Source organism: Salvia hispanica, chromosome 2, assembly GCF_023119035.1.
Source record: "Salvia hispanica cultivar TCC Black 2014 chromosome 2, UniMelb_Shisp_WGS_1.0, whole genome shotgun sequence".
Classification (NCBI taxonomy): domain Eukaryota; kingdom Viridiplantae; phylum Streptophyta; class Magnoliopsida; order Lamiales; family Lamiaceae; genus Salvia; species Salvia hispanica.
In genome coordinates this window covers 27,301,200-27,323,526 of record NC_062966.1, presented here as the reverse complement: position 1 = coordinate 27,323,526, position 22,327 = coordinate 27,301,200, and the positions used below count along the sequence as shown (strand labels likewise).

Below are 22,327 nucleotides of genomic sequence, written 5' to 3'. Positions count from 1 at the left end.
CATAATTTATATCAACTCGTAACATTAATATCTATGAAAACTAAACATTGGTGTGGACAAAGTCAGGTTGCAACTTAGTTTCAATAAATTCTTATGAAGTGACAAACTCCAACTCATACTGCAATAATATAAACACATACTAGTATATATCAACTTTCAAGTGTGATCGCCAGATATTCACAATACATAGAGCTGTATATTGAAAAGGTAACAAGAGTGAACAAAGGATAAACAAACTCACTTGGTCAATTATTTTGTGATGATGAAAAGTTTCTATATCCCCCAGATACTTGTCCAAAAGCTCCGTCTTGTGAAGAGCCGTAGTCAGCATCTTGGGCAAAGCCCCTTTGTCCAGGTTGTGAATGGCTCTGGTGTCTTCCCTGTTCCTGTGCATAATTAGGTGGGTTTGCATAACCTTCACGTCTGTTCGGCATATAGCTCTGCTGTGATGGAGATCCGTAGCTGTGATGTGGCTGTGCTGTATGACTGGGCTGTGGTGGTCCGTAACTCTGCTGCTGAGGTGATGCATTGTTTTGATATGGTGGTGCCCCATAGTTCTGCTGAGGTGGTGCTCCAAAGTTCTGCTGAGGTGGTGCCCCAAAGTTCTGCTGAGGTGGTGCACCGAAGTTCTGCTGGGGTGGGGCTCCAAAGTTCTGTTTGGGTGGTGCCCCGAAGTTCTGTTGGGGTGGTGCCCCAAAGTTCTGTTGGGGTGGTGCCCCGAAGTTCTGTTTGGGTGGTGCCCCGAAGTTCTGTTGGGGTGGTGCCCCAAAGTTCTGTTGGGGTGGTGCCCCAATGTTCTGTTGGGGTGGTGCCCCAAAGTTCTGTTGGGGTGGTGCCCTAAAGTTCTGCTGGGGTGGGGCTCCGAAGTTCTGCTGGGGTGGTGGCCTGACGTTCTGTCGTGGTGGTTGCCCGTAGTTCTGCTGTGGTGGCGGCCCAAAGTTCTGCTGTGGTGGCGGCGTAAAGTTCTGCTGTGATGGTGGCCCATAGTTCTGCTCTCTTGGGCCGTAGTTCTGCTGCTGTGGCGGACCATAGTTCTGCTCTCTTGGACGCCTATCCCTGTTGCTTCTTCTCCCATAATGCACTGGGGGTGGTCGTGGAAAAATCTCTCCATTGACATATTTGTCACCTACAAATATAATGGTCATGCTTTAAATAGGTAAGAACTATAGTTCAATCCAAGACACATTTCAGACACACGGTAACAGAAAGAGTGACTAACCTCCGTATTCCTTATTTACTGGATCAATGTAGGAATCTGGCAATACAAATACCACTTGCGGAATACCTAACAACAGACAATTTTAGTCCACCCTGGCCAAAACTCCACCGTGTGCTGTAATTTTGGCAAAAGGAACACTTACTTTTAAACTTTTCAGATGTCTCCTCCGAACACTCGACCTGGAACCCTTGATATGTTGTTGTACTCAGTGCATATATTTTCTTCTTCGCCTCTTCAACGCTGAAGAAAAGCAATCAAAGGAGTTCAGACAATGAATCATTGTGATGCTTGGATCAAACCAAGCAATGGTCACATCACCATATGCAATTCGAATACGAACCAGTGCTACCAATCGTTATAACAGCAATCATAATTGCACATATGAAGAGAATCAGGGCAACGGAGAAGATAAAATTAACCTCAAAATATCATTTATGGGTAGAGCTACACAAGGGTAGATATAACTGCATAATTCACCATTTAAGCATATATGTGAGTGTCAACAGTCACCTTTTGATCCCTGAACTTCCTCTATGATTCAACCATATTTGTATAACAAAGTAGAAAAATATAGTTAAAGCTACACAATACAATCTGATTGGAGTAATGACCTTGAATCATCAAATCATTCAGTATAATGAATACCAAAGTCTACTATGATCTTCCGAAAACCAAACAGTATCAGTCATTCCAACGCCAGCAGTTGTATCAAATAAAATCAATTCACTGTTCAAAAATCACCTCAAAACACGCACTGAAACCAGTTAGCATTTCAACTTCTACTCAATTGATGAAATACTACCCCTATCCATTAACTAATTAGCCACAATTCGATCAAAATTACAGGAATAGAGATGAATTAGAGTATCAATCGACCTGCCGAAGACTTGCGCAGCGATATTGATATAGGTTTCGATCATCTGTTCGCGCGGAATATTGGAATCCCTGGGGAAATCGACGGTGATCAGCCAGTGGTTGTAATCGCATCCTTCGAAGAGGATGGTGTCGGGCCCGATTTCATCTGTCTCCGGATCAAATGCCCTGCGGAATAGAGTGGTGGAGGAAGTGAAGGGGCGGCGCATCGACGGCGGAGCCGGGGCGGTGGATGGAGGAAGAAGAGGGGCGGAGATGAAGGAAAACGGTTGCGGCTTGTAGCCATGGGAGGAGTGGCCCAGCAGAGAAGATGATAGGGCAAGAGCGCGGCGGAGGCGAAGAGGGTGAAACGCCATTGCTAGAGAGAGTGAGAGAGAGGGGTTAGGGCTTTTTGGGGGGTTTAAGGCTTCAATAATTTGGTCATGTTATTCTTGTTCATCTTTCTATTAATTCTTATTTTCTTTAATTTATTCATTTTAGAGTGTAAAAAATAGCAACAGTATCCATAATAGACATAGGCTAGGCAATAGTTTAGTAAAAACTCCTTTTGCAACTAAAAACTCCTTTTGCCACGTCCTATCCTTTTAATAGTCTATTAGATTAATTTATTAGCAACCACCTAATTCAACCCAATTCAATCCAACCAGATCATCCACATTTTTAATATGTAATTCATCTCTATCTCCTCAATATCATCTTCCACATCATCAATATTCATCTAATCCAACCACACATATTTTCATGGTTTATCAATGACCACCCAACAACAATATTATATATTTATTTTTATATTATTTTTTAATAATATTATTATTACATGAAATACTTATTACTGTAAATTTATAGAAAAACGTAATAAATGACAAACTAAAAGTTATAAAAACAAACAAATAAAAAACATAAATTACAATAATTGAAAATACATAATTGGGGAATGATAGAAATTTGGGGAATTGGTGAATATATTATTCTCATCATCCTCCATAGTTAGTAACAAAGGAAACTAAAAAGTATGAAATTCAATCAAATAAGGATTATAGGAGGAGAAAAGATGATATTTTTTGTGTGTGCAAAACTATAGCAAATGTGGTCTATATTTATAGAGGAAGAAAAATTATGAAGGTTGATATAATTTTTATAATTTTTTAATATAATATATTTAAGAAATATTAATTTAAAAATATATATATCAACCAATGATATTGTGTCAATTGGATGATGAAATGGGGACCAGCCGGTTGGTGTTTGTCCTGGAAGAGGCCTTGGTCATAGAGAGAGAGTGGCCACTTGTTTCAATTTTTTTTTAATATAATGTGATGTGGCGGTTGACCCCCACAACCGATAAACTTAGTCTTAATAGCCTAACCAAACAACAGCCAAGCAATAGTTTAGCCAACATTCTAACCCAACAAATAAATTGACAAATACGATTAATTCATTTTAATTGTTGGTGTTTATCAAATACTATTAAAAAATGAAGTGCTATGAATTGTAAATATAGAGTATATATAAATAATTAAAAAAAATCAGCTAGCCGGTTAATCCACACCCTAGCTCAGAGCGTTGATTTTTCATCCTTCGGGTTAACCTAACGCATAGTGGACTAGCCAAGCGCCCTAGCCTTACGCCGATAGCTAGGGCGTCAGCTAATCCGCTATTGCAGTCAATGACGGACCCAGAAAATATAGCTCGTGGGGTCGGACAGAATATTTAATACTAATATATACTAATATTTAAATAATAATTATATAATATATATTAAATAATTATTTTTATCATTTTTATTGTTGTTATTATGTTTTTGTTACAATCCATAACAAAATTTATAAAACTTGAATTTAATCAATTAACTACAAACATTTTTTTAATATTTAACATAATTATAGGATCGACTAAAGTTAAATTAGTTACACAAAATAAACAAGCACATAGTATTAAATATATTAATTACTAGTTTACATCTTAAACTAAAAAATAATGAAATAAAAATCATAAATAAAAAAAATATTCTTAGAATTGCTAAATCGCCGCCTCCTTCCAATTATTATGCAACTTAGCAGCTAGTTTACAGCTTTTTTCAAACTCAAAATTCATCAATGGAGCTTCCTCTTTATAAATTTTTATCTTTAAATTTATTCTTCTTCTCTAAATATCCTTCCTATTATAATCCATAATAATGTTTTCTCTATATTTCTCTACTCTCTTCTCATTTATTTTCTTATTTTTCGTTGAGGCGGAGTTGTCGTATGTGGGGTCGGAACGCGGAGCTGTCGTTTGTGGGGTCGGAACGCGGAGCTGCCGTGGGTCGGAGGGCAGAATATAGAGCTTCCCAAGCAGTACTCACGGACCGACGGTGGGGTCGGCCGACCCCGCTCGACCCCACCTGGGTTCTTCGTTGATTGCGGGGCTCTAAGGAAGTGCAAAAAAATTATAGTGACAGTAACAAAATATGAGAAATTACTGTAGAAAGCAATTAATGATCTTGGGTTCGAGTTTATCATAATGTGATTTTTTAATTTGAAGTGGAGGAGTATTAAATTATTGTCAAGTTTTATCTAGATCCAACTTATCAACTCAGATAGTTATCGTTTTTTAGTTATATATTTAGATCAAATGTTTTAAGTCATCAAATTAGCATATAAGGTGGCAAGCATCCACCGGCGAATCGAGAATGGTGGCTGCCCTTCTCGGGACGACCGTTTTACCTTTACCGTGCTAGAAAATCTCCTTACCCAGCCTAAATCATCGGTGTCATCCCAATGAAGAAGAAAATCTTATGGAAGTGTGAGGTTGAGAGAAGACAACACCACAGTTTGCTAAAATTTGTTATATTTGGCCGTCAAATATATGTACATGTATATTTGTTCTAGTGTTGAACAAGAGTATTTTATAATGTGAAATATGCAAGATCAACCTGCGTCATAGGATGAATACTCGTTGTAAAAGTCAGTTGTTTGTTGTCACAGTCAACATACATCAATGTTAATTTAGTCGTAGTATTTATTTTATAAAATATATTGAATTATTATATTTATTTTTCATTATAAAACAATTGGTTCCGTCCATAAAAAATAGTCTCATTTGAGGATGACACGAGTTTTATTGAGAAATTGGTAAACTAAGAGAGAATGAGAAAAAGTAGGGAAAGTAAGAGAGATATGGAGAAAAAATAAATAAAATATGAGAGAGACAAGAAAAGTGAAAAAAGTAAGAGAGAGAAAGTTTCTATTTTTGAAATGAGACTATTTTTTATGGACATCCCACAATGACAAAATAAAACTATTTTTCATGGACGGAGCGAATATTATTTATTATTTAAAATATTATTTAAAAAATCATATCTCCCTTATTTATTTTACAGCTTTATAAAATGATGAAAACACCATTACAAAATTATTTTTATATAAAATAATACTCATTCAAATAATGAAATTTAGTAAAATTTTGGTTAATCTCATAACGTTTGAAATCACAATATTAAATCATAAAATTTCAATTTTTCTTAGTTATCTCATGTTGTCTTCTGCTGTTGTTTAAAATATACTTTTATTAAAGGGTAAATTCAAAAACACCATGAAATTAGTTCAAATATGGCCTATCCCGCAACTTATAAAAATGGTCATTTATATCATAACTTTGACATTTTTCTCAATTGTCTCATATTGGGGAAATTATGTATACTTTTGACAAACGAAAAATATTATGCGAACAAATCATTCAGCTATTTAAACGACGTCATTTAATACAACTAGTATCTACCCCGTGCGATGCACGACACATTGTATTCCATTTCAAATGTAGTAATACCAAATTATTGTGTATAAAATAGAAATTTATAAAAATCAATTATTTATGCAGTCTTTTAACAATTTTCAATATAATGCAAAAATATTACACAAAAATTTTAGTAGATAAAAATAGAATGAAATGATTGCAACAAATTTTTTTTGCATTTTTAGATGATTACCACAATGTTATTATACTAATAAATAATAATAAAGCATGTTACAAATGGTTTGCCATAGGTGTCTGGACTTTATTTCTCGCAAAAAGGAAATAGAAAAGATTGATCATTCCTAATTTGATCATTAAACTTTTTTTTTTTAAATGCGGGGAATGTTCCTTGAATCCTTTTGCCCTACGTGAATATTTTATTAATAATTAATAGTTTAGATAATAAAAAAATGTAATAAGATATGAAACAATACTCATGCTGTACAGCCATGGAAGACATATTTAAGGAATTTACATTATTTGGCTCCACGTTTAGTCATTTCAAAAACACACATACCGAACTTTGATGGCTGGTGAAGTATTGCTAGACTTTAGATCATTGAAGAATGTTAATTTCATTGTTTCAATTTTCTTCCTCTAGCAAGATCACAATATTAGGACACAATAATACAAAAAGAGTGCTTAAAATGATGAATATAAATATACTGAAAAGAGTAAGAACCATGCATAATGACAATAAATTCTTATTTTGTAGAAAATTCGTGATGCAACGGAGGAAAGAATTGTGAAAGTGAAATATAAGCTAGCAAATGATGTGTATTTATAGAAAAAAATATCAAGTCATTATTATATGGAGTAATTAATTTGGCAATTTAAACACACATCGCACGACATGGACAACATATTCATATTCACTAAATTGTGAGTCTTAGAGAAATTAATAGTATAATCATATCATATTATTAGGTTAAAAACTCCACACATGGAGTAATTTATTGTTTTAATTCTAAGGTTATATGGACTCTTATTTTTGTAACTGAAATAGAAATGGACAACATGAGTTTTTCTCTCTCTCTCTCTTTTTTAAACGGACAACAGGAGTTGCATTCCATTTATTCCATTTTCATTCAATACGTGGCATGCAAATTCAAATACATGACCTAATTATTAGTTATAACAGTATATTTTTTCAGTTATTGCATTAAAAGTTGACACACAAATTAAATAAATAATTGCATTCAAAATTTATAAATATTCAATATCATGCTCAAAACTTATAAATATTTAAATTCATATCCAAAATTCATTAATATTCAAATTAAGGCCAAAACTCATTTTTTATATATGTATAGATATAGATTAGTCAATTATGTCTTTAATTTTTACATATGTACACATTACGTTGATAAATTCAGAAGCATAGCATGATGGAAATTTTTTGCTATTTCACAATTGAGAAAAATGTCAAAGTTATGATATTAAAGAGAACAAATAATATATTAAATATAAACTCACTATTAAACTATATATCTAAGAAAATTAGCATACGTTATTTTATACTCCTACTTACTAAATAATAAAAGTGCATATTCGATTATATTACCATTATAGTATAACATATTCTCAAATTATTGAAAAATAAAGTAATACTCCTAGAGTGCAACTTCGATTATATCCCAAATTTATTGAAACAAAAAAATAATTATCCTCCTATACATATTATCCTCAAAATCCATTAAATATTATCCACAAAATCCATTAAAAGTAGTAGTAAAACATTAATTTAAATGGTAAATTGAATAACAATTACTCCTTATTTCCTAATTATCTAATTATCCATTTCGTCTATACCTCTCACCTCCCCTTCTATCTGTAAATTAAAAGATCTAGCGTGGGATGGTGTCACCGCGATAATGTGTCTGACACCGGTCAAGCCCACGTTGGAGCGGCGGATTGGTCCACGGTCCGTCCTTAGAAAGTATTTATGGAATTTTTGCCTTTTTTTTTTTTTTTTTACTTCAATCCGAATTTTCGTCTAAAACATATATTTTACTTAATTTAGACAATATAGATAAAATTAGCATTGTTAAGTTTCCAAAAATATAAAATTCAACTCACACGTCATTTCACTACGTCTTCTAATTCAATACTACTATAATTGATGGACTAATTATGCTAATGAATAAATTAAATGACTGTTGGTATGATGATAAAGTGATTATTGATTAATGTTTAATGCTAAAGATCTTGATTATAGTTCAATACCATAGTTTAATTCCTTGAAGTAGTGTTGGATAAAAAAGTCCACACGTTTCTCCTACTTTATACACTTGCTTAGATGGTTGAAATAGGTAAAGACGATTCTTGTTTTGTGTTTTAATTCATAACATAATAAAGGAGAATGAGAAGATAAAAAAGTGTTAAATTTAGTATATGAACAAATAATACCCCAATGAATAGGCAATAAATAAGAGTGTCTCTATGGTTGAAACAACTTCGTTGCTTCATCTACATTACAGTTTATATGGAAAATACACACACTTATATATATTTGTATTCATATATATATTTGCAACTCGTACAGACAATCCTTATCCGATTTTCCAATATTTTCCTAAACAACTACCAACAACAAAACAAATTATGAACCAATTTCCCCTCTAAGTCAGACTATAGTATGATTAGAATGTGTATTACCAAAAACATCGTGGCATCCTTCCCAGTTGCCCTGTTCCCTAGCTTCCCAGTATCCACCAATGTAACGGTACGTCTCCGATCCCCTGTCTTTCACAAACCAACGTGGCTTCCACCCTTTCTCTTGCATCGACCTTGCCTGTTTCCAATCAAGTCCACCACATACTTTAATGGATTGCATAATTATGATAATGTCAATTCATGTATTGTCAATCTAATCCATCAACGAAGTAAATAGCTCGTTGAAAATGTATTAGAGAATGCATGAATTTATATGATAGCAGAGAATATAGGCATTGTTCCAAATCTAAGGTTGAGATTATTTGGATCAAGAATGAAAAATAGTGGAAGCCTTGAGATCAAACTAGTTACCTGCCGTTGTTGTTGTTCTAGCCGCAATTTTTCAACATTGGCCTTTTCGTACTCCCCATTTTCCAAGTGCCTCTGGTCAGGTCTCAATCTTGAATCTGTTGGGGGTAGCTTCTCCTGCAAAAAGGTGTTGAGTCCGTATAAGTGAAGCCAATGTCACGGCAATACATATAACGACACAAACACATATTCCCGATGTATAGTACAGCATATGGATTGCACATTTTAAGGCCAAAAGGCCCGAGACAGTATCTGAACAACTTTATAATATCACAAAAACTAGTACGGGACGACTAACGGGTCAAATTATGTGAGATGGATCCTAACCCCCATCCGACAAAAGTGAATAAGGAGTCAACTTGAATGAGTACTGCCTCTTCTGTAAGAGATAATACTGCTTCTAATACTACCTTTTCTCCCTTCAGAAACCTATACATACGTATTAACTTCTCCAAAACTAATACGGAGTGCTACATTTTTACCAGAAAGTATACCTTTTGGAACCAAGTTTCTGAGACGTCTAAATGAGACCCACCCTTAAAACATCATATCAACTAAATAAAACTACTGGTATTTCACAATAACACGCTGGAATATATTATGGGCCCATTAACGTGGCATAGAAAGGTAACAAACAGGGAAACATGTCTAGAAAAGTAATTCGTCTCCAAAAAGATCACCTTTAATCCTGGAGTAAGCTCATTCATCGTGATGGCAAAGCGAGTCAGGTTGTAGCGTGTCGGGAACTCTGGAGGCTTGCTGCGTTTCCATAGTAATCGAGCTTTAGACAGAGATTCGTGACCTTTTCCTTTGGAGAGATCTCCATCAACATAGTGCATGCTCTCATCCCATTTCCCAAACAATGTTGCTAGCGTCTTTCCACTCTTATCTTGAACAACTCCCTGCACCTGTATTCCCAAAGTCACTTTTATGGAGAAATGCTTAAAAATAATACTCCACTGCACATGCATAATTATATGAAAGCATCATAAGTTGCGAAGATTTAAGATAAATTATCAAGAGAAACTTCATATATCACCAGATATTGTTGCAGAAACATTATATGCTGAGATACTATTCAATTCCAGTGTTATGAAAATTTTCAATATTACACATAAAAAATTAAGATAATTCACGTTTATCAACATATATAAGCCAGATTTAAAGATGTGTACAAGCCTTCAGTTCCATGAAACACAATAGTCCATTTCCATATAATTTCCGTACACAACATTATTTACGATTGGTATTATACCAGAACAAATGTTGATATTTTCAATTTCATTAGCATAGTAAATAGCACTATATTCTGTATTTTAGTCATTCATGGATTAGAATGATACGCAAACGAAATTAAACCATCACCAGCTATTTCCATTATTCCATCTTATTCTTTCGTACGTATAGCATTAATTTATTTATTTACGTAGGATGCTTATCAGATTAAAAGAAAAGAGAACTCCAGTAAGACAAAAAAAACATAAATTCACATTCCTAAAAAAAGTTACATAGTTTGGATAGGTATAAAAGATATTGATGGTAAGAGAGAGTACCTGATGAGGATTCCGGTCTATGATGGACTGCTCCTTAAATTTCAGCTTACAAGAGTAGTTGTGGTTTCCTTGTATCCGCATAGTACCATAGTGATCACAATATAGTTTTCCCAAAATGAGATTATATATAGATGTTGTTACCTGTCAAATAAAGGTATTTGTTTGTTTATTAAATAAAAATGGAGAAGAGAAAAATCACCAATGATAAGCGATATACCTTACTCCATTGAAATACTTCACCATCATCAAATTCAACAGTCAGAATGCCCACAGGATCGAGCTGAATGGACCGACCCCAGAATTTGCTTTTCAGATTACTATCTCCATAAAATTTCCAGCCTGTCCCATCACAATGACATGCTACAATCGTGGGGTGATGACTCACCTGATCCAAAGGAAAACTGGCCACTTACTTACTCATTGCAAGTAAAGGAAAATAAAAAAGAAATTCACTTTAGACTTAGAACCCTGTTTAGATTAGAACTGGTAAATCTTTTATTTGACCGATTGTGCAGTATTAAGTTTACAAAATTATCTTAGCAAATAAAAAAAGTTTGCTCCACGTGACATGCTGATACCTTCTCTGAGAAAAATCGTACGCCTTTATCTGGATAATCAGCCTCGTATGTCTCTCCCAACAGTGGATTAAAAGGTTTACAATTTCTTCCTTCTGTAGAAGCATAGCCAGATACTGCAAATGCAGCTACATTTAGAATCCTCATAAGGCTGTTGCCCTGAAAAGAATTTAATGAATCACAAGTCAGTGGCTAAAGGGTAACAAATTAGAAGCATCTTGCAAGAGGAGCACCCATGATACATCGATTTCTAGAAATTAGATTAATACATTCAGACCGTGAGAATACAAAAAGAAATAATTTTCTCGAAATGTGATTCAAATCAATCACACAAATTCAGAACTCAAAATATTACCTTCCTTCCCCATTCATAAGCTCGATCAAGAAGATATGAATATTCTACATCTTCAAAACATTTCTGCAGAGAAGAGAGAGGTTCATTGAAGTAGACAGGGAGACAAACTTTCGTAAGATCCTTCCCGATGTTGTCTTTGATCATTGACCATAAACTCACTCCTTTCTCCTTCTCGGCAGGATCAGGCAATTTTTTCCTACGCTTAATATGTGGAAAGTTTCTTCCGGCAGATTTAATGTCATGATCAATACCATCCTCAGATTCAAAAGTATTAAGATCATCATCGGATGAAAATGATGATGTCCTAAAGTCAGACCCGTTACTCTTAAAAGAGCTAGAAGAAAGAAAATCTTTGGTATCAAAGAAAGTATTATCTTCTTCATCTGTGTCTTCGTCAGCTGCACCGGCTCTTTCATTTTCATATTCAGACTCACTGGCAGTTTCTGGCAAAAGTACACACAAGGGTAGTGAGAGTGGCTCAGTTTATTCAAACAGTAAATCGGAGGTGCAACAATTTTATGGGTGTGTAATAACTAAATTTAAAAATCAACGCCCCTACCAACAAAAAGAAAGAAAAGTTTTTTAGCATTAGATAATCAAACTTTGCCTCTCGCAGTACATGCAACAAACTAAAGAATTGAAAAAACTAGAATTTTGCATTTACATGACTCTTTAGTCCAACTTATTGTATTGATTAAAGGTTGACAACATGAGAGGATATGAACAAGTACTAAATAACTACTGACAACAGACTTAGGAGCTTAAAAAATATCATCCACATCGTTTTGATCATTTAGACTCCAGAAATTCAAGATGTGGCTTTTATGCTCTTAAGTAAACCAAAAATAATTAGAAAGTATAGGGAAGCATACCACTATACTTATCTTGCCTTGATCTAGAGGACGCTTCAACTTCATTTAACTGTCTCTGACTCTCATCGACAACTGTATTCTCCAGATCCACTTTTTCTGTCTACACATTAGCAAAATTGTTTCAGCCACGAAGTAAAGAAAAGTGAATAGTTAAGAAATCATTGTGAGTCTCACTAAGTAGTATATTTGCATAAAATAAACAATCATCAAAATCTAAGGTAGCTAACTCTATGCAAGTTTCCATGCAGACAAACATATACAGGGTGGATTTTATTGATATGATGAGCAACATCCAAAAACTTACCATTTTAATTAATTCAAAGACAACTAAAAATCCAATCTTCAACATATTAGTATAGGTAATATAATCCACATGCATGTAATGCGTTTTAGGTTACACTTTTATATTAGTGAAAAACAGGCTTTTCTCAAGACCAAAGAAAAAATGAATCGGCATCAAGGAGTTTTCTTCACAAACAATAAATATCAAGTCAGTCAACTTTACTGACTGAAAGGTAAAATGTTTTACAAGAAAAACATTTTACAGTGGTTTCACAACTTTTGAGGCATAGATTTTGTTTTAAATAAGGCGACTGACTAGAAAACCCATTTGTTTACGAATGAATCCAGAAATGATCATTTATAGGTTACAAATGAGAAGCGCCCTTGTATCATCAAATCTGTGCCAGTGACACACTTTCAATTTCAATCACAATCAATTTATCCACCACCGTCTCCATTTAAGGACAAAAAGGGACCAACACCCATGCAACTATAACTCAGAGGGTAAGCCATGTCTCGCCCACAAAGAGAGCTAAATCCAACATCATGCACAGCCTCTTTCTATTATAGAATTCTACCAAGTGGTATTAGTAAAAACATAAATTAGGAGAATATAATCAAAATAAAAGTACAAATAAATGGAGTATTTCAAAAGAGCCTGAGACAAAACACCTTGCTGTAGTACACGTTTAAAATGGTGCAAATGGAGAAATAATCCTCTCTAATTTTATTTATAATTAATTATATAGTAATAATGAGTACAGTGACATTCAAGAACCAATTTCAGTTCTAGAGATCTAGGGTGCTATAGACAGTCTACAAAAAATGAAACTGACCACTCAAAAGACCAAGTCACCCACTATAAGATCTAAATGTACAGAACTTTAAGGTCCATAACTATTTGAAGAAGCTAAAGAATAACTCCGAAATGAACTTGTAAGTTTTGTACTAATCTCAATATGTACCTCTAACTGCCGCAATGTGTCCATGAGAAACCAATGCTTCTGTTTCAAGAGCATCAGCTGATTCTGCAGTGAAGAGAACTCATTCTTCATGATCTGCTCACTGTCCTGAATTGCAGCCTCGCTCACCCCCTCTTCCAACAACCTCCGTCTCAGCTTTTCCGTCGATACAGCTAGGTTGTCCACGGGGGCCATTAACTCACTGTTGGACATCCTTGGAAACATGTCCTTCATAGTCTGCAGCACCTCCATCCACGCCAATCTATCCTCTCTGCTCTCAGCCCTTAGATGGAGCCTCTTCGTACCCGTAAAAATAGAGAATCTCCTATCATCTGATCGGCTCTCCCGAACTGACGAGACCTGAACAGAAAATACTCAGTTTGACACCTTCTTTACCATAATAGCACATACAATTGTTTCCTAAATTGAAACCAACACCAAAATCGTAAGTATTCAATGCATCCATTCATGAATTACTACATAGCAAGGTCAATTTTCATTCATTTTCCCGATTAAAAACTCAACCACACAGTCCACAAATCACAATTGGAATAACAGAGATGATCAAAACCTTTAAATGAACTTCACCAAATGGAATCCGGCTCTTCTCCGGCGAAGCAGCGGCTCCATTCCGATGATGCTGATTCTGGCTCATAACCCGCCGCATCGATTCCTCCCCAATCACCCGCGATCCCCTCTCCGTCTCCTGATTCACCACAATCTTATCCGGCCCATGGATCTTATAATAACTCAGCACTCCATCCTGCAACACGAACCACCGCGGCCGCCACCCCCTCCCGTAATTCACCCACTTGTACAGAATCCCCGAAACCCCATCCCCAACTATATCGTTAATCTTCAATTCCCGGCTGGGATGAACATGGCTATAATTACTGTGACGATTGCTGCTCGAATTGCTCAAGCTCAGAGCTCCGTGATCGGCGGCGGATTCACGCGCCGACGAAGCCCTAGACACCGCGACCAAATTCTGAATTCTGGCGATCGGATCGGTGGGCAATTGCGCGGCGGCAGGCATGGAGGAGCTGCTGATCGCCATTGAGGAGACGCAGCAGCAAGGATGCATTGCGGAATTGGACATGATTTAGGGGTTGGATGGTGGGATCAATTCTCGGCGCATTTTTGTTGGTTTTGAAAAAATTGGGGGAGGAAAAAGAATAGAAATGAATTTTGTTAGGGAGAATTTAGAGGTGGAGAGAGAGGAGAGGTGATTGATATTGAATTTGGGGGAGAGAAGTTAGGAGCTACGCGGAGAGTTTTCCGGTGAAGGTGATGACTTGGAGCTCAGGGTAGGGTGGGGTGGGGAAGCAGTCTTTGTTAAGACACCGCTGTTGAATACTCTAATTTGGAGGAATGTGACGACGTGAGAATTGGAATTTTTTTAATCAATTTTTTTATTGTGCTATAGTTTTTACTAGTTTCGGAATAATTATTGACTCGAATTTCCAATTTATTGAATAAACAGCCAAAAGTATTTATTTTTATTTGCGTTTCATGTTACCATTGATTACAATTTCGGTGTTTTATTTCTCGATTATTAAATTGAATTCAATTGCACTAAATTATTGATTTTAAAAATAATGAATTTTTTTACTTTGATTATACAATTTTAATGAGTTTATTTTTCACTGCTACTCCCTCCATTCCAGTTTAAGAGTGCAATTTAGTTAGGACACGAGTTTTGATAAATTGTTGAAGTGTGCCACCATTTTTTGGACGTGCCCAACAAACTTGGCCCTGCCCATGAAAACTTGGCCACCACAATGGTAGCCCGGAGGAGGGCCACCAATTAAAAAATTTTAACATTTTTTTGTTATATTTTAATTTTAGCTATCATAAATATAACTGTATTTGCATATAATAATTAAAACACATAGAAATAATTAAAATAAACAAAATTATAACAAAATTTAAGCTGTATTATTATAAAAGGGAAAATTATATAACGAAAATTTTCGATACAACGCGTACAACAAAGAGAACCCCTATCACACTGCGCCCCCTCCTCTACGGTTTCAGACCTCTTCAACCAAATCAGCCTGCAGTGCTGAGTGTGATATTTCACTCCGCATATTGGTGAAGCGCTGAATCAAGTATTCATTACTGCATGGTACACCCATCTGCAGAGGAGGGGTTGCAATATCGTGAATTGTGCTAGCACCATCTTCCGGTGCCCAGCGCTCTGCAACAAAGTCTTCATCCTCTATTATCATATTGTGCAATATGATACACGCAGTCATGATGTCTGCGACATCATTTTCGTGCCATAGTCGAACCGGACACCGTATAATGGCCCATCGCGATTGGAGGACTCCAAAAGCCCGCTCAACATCCTTTCTAGCACCCTCTTGTTTTTTTGCAAAATAGGTCTGCTTTGGCCCAACTGGTTGTCGGATCGTCTTGACAAACACAGGCCAGCGAGGGTATATTCCATCGGCCAAATAGTATGCCCTGTTGTACTGCGTGCCATTAGCCACGAAGCTGATTTGCGGACCCTCACCCCGGGACTCATCATTGAAGAGATGCGATGATTGTAGAACGTTGATGTCGTTGTTCGACCTAGTGACACAAAAATACGCATGTCAGATTCGCAAGCGGTAGTCAGCAACGGCTTCAAGGATCATCGTGGGATGTCGCCCTTTGAAACCAGAAGTGAATTGCCCCTTCCAAGCCACCGGGCAGTTCCTCCACTCCCAGTGCATGCAATCGATGCTGCCCATAATGCCCGGAAAATGATGCACAGTCCCGTGCATATTTATCAGTCTCTGGCATTCCTCGGCCGTTGGTTTCCGTAGGTACTCCCCTTTGAAGATTTCTTTGATACCCTTGCAAAACTGCCTCAGCGTCTTAAGGGCAGTTGTTTCGCCCATATGTAGATATTCGTCGAACATGTCAGCAGGCCCGACATAGGCAAGCTGCTTAATTGCCATCGTGCACTTCTGATATGTCGACAATCCGGGTCGACCGGTGGCATCACTCCGCAAGGTGAAGCACATGTATCGCTGAGACAAACAATCCGCAATGTGGATGAAGAGTCGTTGCGACATTCTGAATCGCCGACGAAAAATCTCCGGCGGATAACGAGGGTTATCGCCGAAGTAGTCTTCCATCAACCGCTGGTCGGCTCCGGCATGGTCATGGTTGATATACCGGCGATGGTATCTCGGCCGAGGGATGGCCGCCGCCGCCGCCAACGCTGCCTCCTCCTCGTTGGCTTCAGCTTGCACCGCTGCAACGAGTTCTTCAAACTCCTCATCGATCGCTCGTCGAAAATTTTCATCGTCGGAATCCATGTTTTGAAACTAAATTGAAATCAATTGTAAGTGGAGTTTGGTTTGGGATAAAAAAATGGAGGAGAAATTTTGAATTTTTTTTTTTTGAAAATCGGTGGCCAAGGGCCGCGGCTCTCGGCCCCTGCAGTGGCGGGCCGAGCCGCGTGCCCAAGAGCCTCGGCCTGGCCGAGAGCTCGGCCCTCGCTCGTCCACCCCGCGACTCAGTAGTGGGAGCCGTGCCCTGCCCAGCTCCGGGCCAAGGGCCGCGGCCCTCCAACTGTGGATACTCTAAGGACTCTCATCCAATGATAACAAGGGGAGATTAATCTTTACCGCAATAGCTATTGGCCGCAATGTTGATATTGAATGAGTCCATTATGCAATAGAGTCATTTACCAAACTTGTAAGCAAATACCAATATTTCTATCTTGGACATTAAAAATGGATGTTGAAAAGCCAACTGGATCCTTAACTAAGAAAAATTAGTAAGAGTTTAAAATCATCGATTTCAAGTCTAATGTGATGTAAATTTTAAATTTTTACTTATTTATCGATAATAAAGTAGTAGTACAAAATTTTATAAACCTACTATTTCCTTACTTAACGAGAACGATGGAAAATAGTGGGCGACTTTGGAAAAAAAAATGAATAAAGTAATAATTAAAATAAAAAAATATCAAAACAGGAAAATGCAAAAGTGCGTAAAATGAAGTGGAAAATGACTTATTTATACATAAATGTATTTTTTCTTAGTTATAAAAATTTAATATACTTGCCGCAGATTCCATTCCATGTAACTGTACGCGAGCACGTTTGTTTTGCATGAACAATGACCACGTGCTTAATGCGATTTATCGTCATGTAAGCACAACACTGCTAATGCTCTTAATTCTTTTTAACCTACAAATTTATAATTAACTTTCTTAATGTAACACAAAATATACATCCTAATCACATTATCCTAAATAATAAGTAATGTCTAATTCAAATAATAAAATTCATGGGGATAGACACAGTGAAAAAGGTCGTCGTTGACATCGGAAGCCAGATGCAGTGGGTCGAGCAATAGATGACAAACAAAAATCGAAAGCGAATCCCAACTCTAAAGGATGAGTCGGAGCTATCGCATCGTAGAATCAACAACCACTCCAAAAATTGAATTTATGAAATTTTTATTCTCGATTAGGCCAACTATGGGATTAAATTGACCCCATATATTTTGATACTAAAAATCAGAATTGTGAACTCGTGATATTACTGAAACATAGCAAATTTAACAATTATCAAAAGAGCGCACATTATCGGAATATTTCTTCTTTATTTGGCACTTTTTTTGTCTTTTAATTACTCAAGTCTGTTTCTTAAAAATCAGAGACCTCACTCATTCAACAACACCTCTCACTATTTCAATTGCACCTTTTTTTGGGGGCAATTAAAGAAGATTGCAACAGATTCTTGCTTTTCCTCTCCCATTTAATACTTAAAACCACAAATCAACCAAATTTATCTTTTTATTACAAAACAATATTTAATTTATTGTAAAGTGTTAAGCATAACATGCTGTCGTGCAAAGATGAAATTCAGACAACCTGTAAAGAGAGAGAGGCATAATCACACTGTTGCAATGCCGTGTTGTGTGAAGACAATTGAAATCTAACAATATGTTTTGGGGAATATTTGGTGGTAACAACATTAATTAATGTCCAAATCTATCGAATTGTGTGAATTTTATTACTATAATTTATACATACATGGATGGAATATTTGATAAATTATTGGTACATAGTTTAGTTCCAGCTGGTTTTGTACGGCAATTATGCTGTCACACTTATCTATGCATCTTATTTTGGTAATTTGAAATTTGGTGATTATGGAATGGTCTTTTTGTGGATATGAGAAATTAAATGGAATTATTGTGGTTGAAATGTCCCTCTTATATAGTTATACGGCCTTAGGATATTGCACGTGATTGGAATTTATTTATTTTATTAGTTTTGGACCAGTCAAAATAGTAACGTAAAATACACACTTTACACAAACACAAAATGCACACACAATTGAAATTTATTGAAGATGATGGTTTTTAAGGTGATAGCGGATCTAATCTTGCAAAGGATGAATCACAATTTGTAGAGTCAGGTATAGTGAAAAATAATGTCGCTGGTACCTAAAGATAAGGGTGTTCATGTTATCATGTGACAGTTATTGGCAATATGGATAACGAGAATTGAGATATCGATATCAATTTGAGAAGTTCGGTTTTCGTATTAATTCCTTTGAGAATTTTTATCTTGGAAACTGGAATAATTTCCATCAAATTCTAAGCGAGTAAGATTTCGTTTTGATTTGATAAGGGTGTTAAAAATATGAACGAAAGAGATGATAAAGTTATATTTCAAAAAATGGAACCGAACTGGGAAACTGAGAAGAGACTCATTATTTGGAGGCTTGGAGCATGGACTAAAGGATGGTGCCCCGAATTTCCTTTCTCACCGAGCCAAATGTGTGAGGACTTACTTAAAGCTAGAAGATGGATGTAGCATAATCACATAAGCAACTCTGATAAACATAAAGATGCATTATAGCTCGCCCTGCCTCCTAGTTAGTTGGTTGATGTTTGTTTAGGTTTTGTTCTCTTTGTTCTGCTTCAGGGGTGCATTTCATTTGCTTAGCTTGCTTTTTCTGGCTTTGAGATTTTTTTGTTGCTTGTTTTCTTGGACTAGTTTGTTGAAACTGAACTTTGGTTCACCGATCTCTAAGCGGTTTGAGCCTTTTCTTTCGTATAAAAAATGAACGAAAGTATGAAAACTAGTAAACTTTTGTAATTGATATTAATATTGTATTTAAGGTTGCTTTTTTCAAACATAGTACACTTACAACTTTTGTTAATAGTAATATTTATGACACACGCTAATACACTATCATACCGATTATTTTTTGGGTACGAACAAACAAAGTATACATTGAAGTTTTAACAAATAAAATAAAATTTTACCTTTTATTTTTACCGAAAATGATGAAGCTACCTAGTCGAAGCAAAATTAGATGCTGTGGAATATCCATGTATATGCCAAATAGTAGTAAAACATTGTAATCATATTTCTCTTCAAATTCAATTACACTGTTTCTCAAACGACAAATATTCATCTAAAATTGTCGATTGCGACATTGAATTTTTTAGAATTACTCTAGAATATTTATTTAGTTGTTATTTATTTGTGTTATAACGCCAATTTTGAAACAACGAATTATTTTTGTTTACAACGTTGGTTTTATCTAATTATTTAACTTGACAATTTGGCCTAAGTTTGGTTGGAAATTCGACATAAATAATCACGTCTTAATAAGAAGTCAAGAATTATGTTCTGGAATCGTTTAATTGTTTACCTTTTTATTATATAGTTTCAATCTCGGTCTAAAACTAGAACACATTTGACATATGCAATATCTTTAATTGGAATATTAAATTAAAATTAGGAACAATATAAAAGTTTGTGTGTTTGTTTGTGATGGATGTCACCAAATGCACAACCTTAATTTTAATAGTAATAGAATTTTCCTTCTATGAAGAAACTAGCAAGTGCCATTCCCTTATAAATAAACGTGCTTAAAACCTAATAAGGAGTCACATAATTTAATGAAATGTGATAAATAATAATGTGAAAGACATTAATTTGAAAAGGGTCCACAAACGTGGCTAAGCATGTGATATTAGTGACCAAAAATAGAGGAGATTTATATCTACCAAATAATCATTAATTTCAAGGGATATTGGCATCTAATATCACGAAACTTTTAAAAAGTTGGGTTTTTCCCACAAACTTTAAAATTGACAAATAATATCACAAACTTTACCCCGTGTTTGTTTTTTCCCACGAATGAAAAAATTCATGTTATTTTAATAGATTGAAGAAAATTTTGGAGGGTGTGCTTCAAGAAAAACTATCTTCAAAAATTGAAAAACTTGAAACTTTCAAAATTGTTGTCGAGAAATTACGAAAAAAAAATCGGTATCATAATATTATTTGTGGGAAAAAACAAACACGGGGTAAAGTTCGTGATATTATTTGCCAATTTTAAAGTTCGTGGGAAAAACACAACTTTTTGAAAATTTCGTGATATTGGATGCCAATATCCCTAATTTCAATATCTATTTGATTAGAATGCAAAGCTTAAATTTCTATGCTTTTATCAACTCGACAAATAGGATCCTTGACTACAATACATGGAAGTCAAGAGCTTTAACTCAAGATTTTTCAAACTTTGCATTTTCCATTTCTTTAGATCTTGTTAGATTTTTCAAGAATGTAATTACCAAGTAATATAGTTCTAACATTTTTTGTGAATTGTATAAATTAGGTTGGATACAAGTAGATGAATTTTCTAAATACTATTTGCAATTATGAAATAGTCTATAATTAATAGCGGATCTAGAACATATAGAAATCTGCCAATTCAATGGTAAATTGAATACGTGGGGCAACTCGATGGGACTTATAAGTCTATCGCCGACATTTGGAGCTCCTCTCATTCCATGTTGCAGCAGTACCACCCCAATCTTTCGGACATAAAGTGCACTTTGATTTCGTTTGTCGCATCGCGACGTCGCCTCAGCCTTGCGATATTGGAGACGACCTTCTTTACTGTATCTGATCTCACAAGGTTCGAAGTTCGAATCAGCATTGTCTCCAACTCAAGATTTTTTCTCACATTGACGTGATCAACGATAATCATTGAAATTAAATACTGTTGAGCTCTTGAAGTTGGACTTCCTCGGGTTCAAAGAATTGGACCAGTATGTAAATATAATAAAAATTATTCTTTGAGTTATTACTATTTGCTAAGTTTCAAATATGGAGAAGAATACGAGTATTTATAATATTAATTAATATAACCGCCATATTTGACTACATTTCAATTCTAGTAGTTCTATATCTTGTAACGATAAATTAATTAATTTAACCCTCATTCAATATTATTTCTAAGATATGCATTCCAATCACTATTTTGCTTAAGATTTATGCTCCACATTATTTATCACGCAATCTTAGCATAGAGCACCATTTTTGTTTAATTTATATTAGAATTATTTGTTTATATATTTAATTTAATTTTAATATCTTAAAAATTATTTATATTATTAGTTTACAGATAATATAAAAACAAAAATTAGATTTGTCCAATTTATTTGCAATTTTAATAAATAAAAATTAATTACAATTTTTAAATTTAATGACTTTTATAAAACTAATGACATTAATTTAATTTTCAATTTGTTAAAATCACCATTTTTCGTAGTCTATATTAATTTAATGTATTTTGTCTATTACGTTTATTTAAATTATACTTCATTTTGTTAAAATTACCATTTTTGTTAAGACTTTAAAAATTATTAACATTATTATTTTACATATAATATAAAAACTAAAATTTCATTTGTCCATTTTTCTATAATTTTAAATAAATGATGTACTATATGAGTAATGAGTTGGAGATAACTTTCAAAATACTTTTATTTTTATGGGACATTTTTATTTTTATGGGACAG

At 35.0% G+C, this 22,327-nt stretch overlaps 3 protein-coding genes across 3 annotated transcripts; all 3 read right to left on the bottom strand.

Moving 5' to 3' along the window:
- Nucleotides 1-118: 118 nt before the first annotated feature.
- Nucleotides 119-2,508, bottom strand: LOC125208336 (multiple organellar RNA editing factor 8, chloroplastic/mitochondrial-like). The gene is made up of 4 exons (XM_048107920.1): nt 2,096-2,508; nt 1,362-1,459; nt 1,220-1,285; nt 119-1,126 (listed from the first exon to the last, which is right to left on the bottom strand). The coding sequence occupies exons 1-4, from the start codon at nt 2,446-2,448 to the stop codon at nt 246-248; spliced, it is 1,398 nt and encodes a 465-aa protein (XP_047963877.1). The 5' UTR covers nt 2,449-2,508; the 3' UTR covers nt 119-245.
- A 5,729-nt stretch (nt 2,509-8,237) lies between these two features.
- Nucleotides 8,238-14,826, bottom strand: LOC125205646 (oxysterol-binding protein-related protein 1C-like). Its single transcript, XM_048104705.1, has 10 exons — nt 14,061-14,826; nt 13,493-13,849; nt 12,246-12,345; nt 11,374-11,816; nt 11,022-11,177; nt 10,661-10,828; nt 10,444-10,584; nt 9,571-9,798; nt 8,894-9,007; nt 8,238-8,660 (listed from the first exon to the last, which is right to left on the bottom strand). The coding sequence occupies exons 1-10, from the start codon at nt 14,586-14,588 to the stop codon at nt 8,493-8,495; spliced, it is 2,403 nt and encodes an 800-aa protein (XP_047960662.1). The 5' UTR covers nt 14,589-14,826; the 3' UTR covers nt 8,238-8,492.
- A 696-nt stretch (nt 14,827-15,522) lies between these two features.
- Nucleotides 15,523-16,800, bottom strand: LOC125206642 (protein ALP1-like). The gene is made up of 2 exons (XM_048105884.1): nt 16,169-16,800; nt 15,523-16,066 (listed from the first exon to the last, which is right to left on the bottom strand). The coding sequence occupies exons 1-2, from the start codon at nt 16,798-16,800 to the stop codon at nt 15,523-15,525; spliced, it is 1,176 nt and encodes a 391-aa protein (XP_047961841.1).
- Between the last annotated feature and the right edge of the window lie 5,527 nt (nt 16,801-22,327).

Coding starts and splice junctions, on each gene's coding strand:
- LOC125206642 (XM_048105884.1), bottom strand. CDS start 16,800: ATGGATTCCGACGATGAAAATTTTCGACGAGCGATCGATGAGGAGTTT. Junction 16,067..16,168: donor TGCCCGGTGGCTTGGAAGGG/GCAATTCACTTC, acceptor TTGTGTCACTAG/GTCGAACAACGACATCAACG.
- LOC125208336 (XM_048107920.1), bottom strand. CDS start 2,448: ATGGCGTTTCACCCTCTTCGCCTCCGCCGCGCTCTTGCCCTATCATCT. Junction 1,460..2,095: donor GCTGCGCAAGTCTTCGGCAG/GTCGATTGATAC, acceptor GCTTTTCTTCAG/CGTTGAAGAGGCGAAGAAGA. Junction 1,286..1,361: donor GACATCTGAAAAGTTTAAAA/GTAAGTGTTCCT, acceptor GTCTGTTGTTAG/GTATTCCGCAAGTGGTATTT.
- LOC125205646 (XM_048104705.1), bottom strand. CDS start 14,588: ATGTCCAATTCCGCAATGCATCCTTGCTGCTGCGTCTCCTCAATGGCG. Junction 13,850..14,060: donor TTGGTGAAGTTCATTTAAAG/GTTTTGATCATC, acceptor TTTTCTGTTCAG/GTCTCGTCAGTTCGGGAGAG. Junction 11,178..11,373: donor CTTATGAATGGGGAAGGAAG/GTAATATTTTGA, acceptor AATTCTTTTCAG/GGCAACAGCCTTATGAGGAT.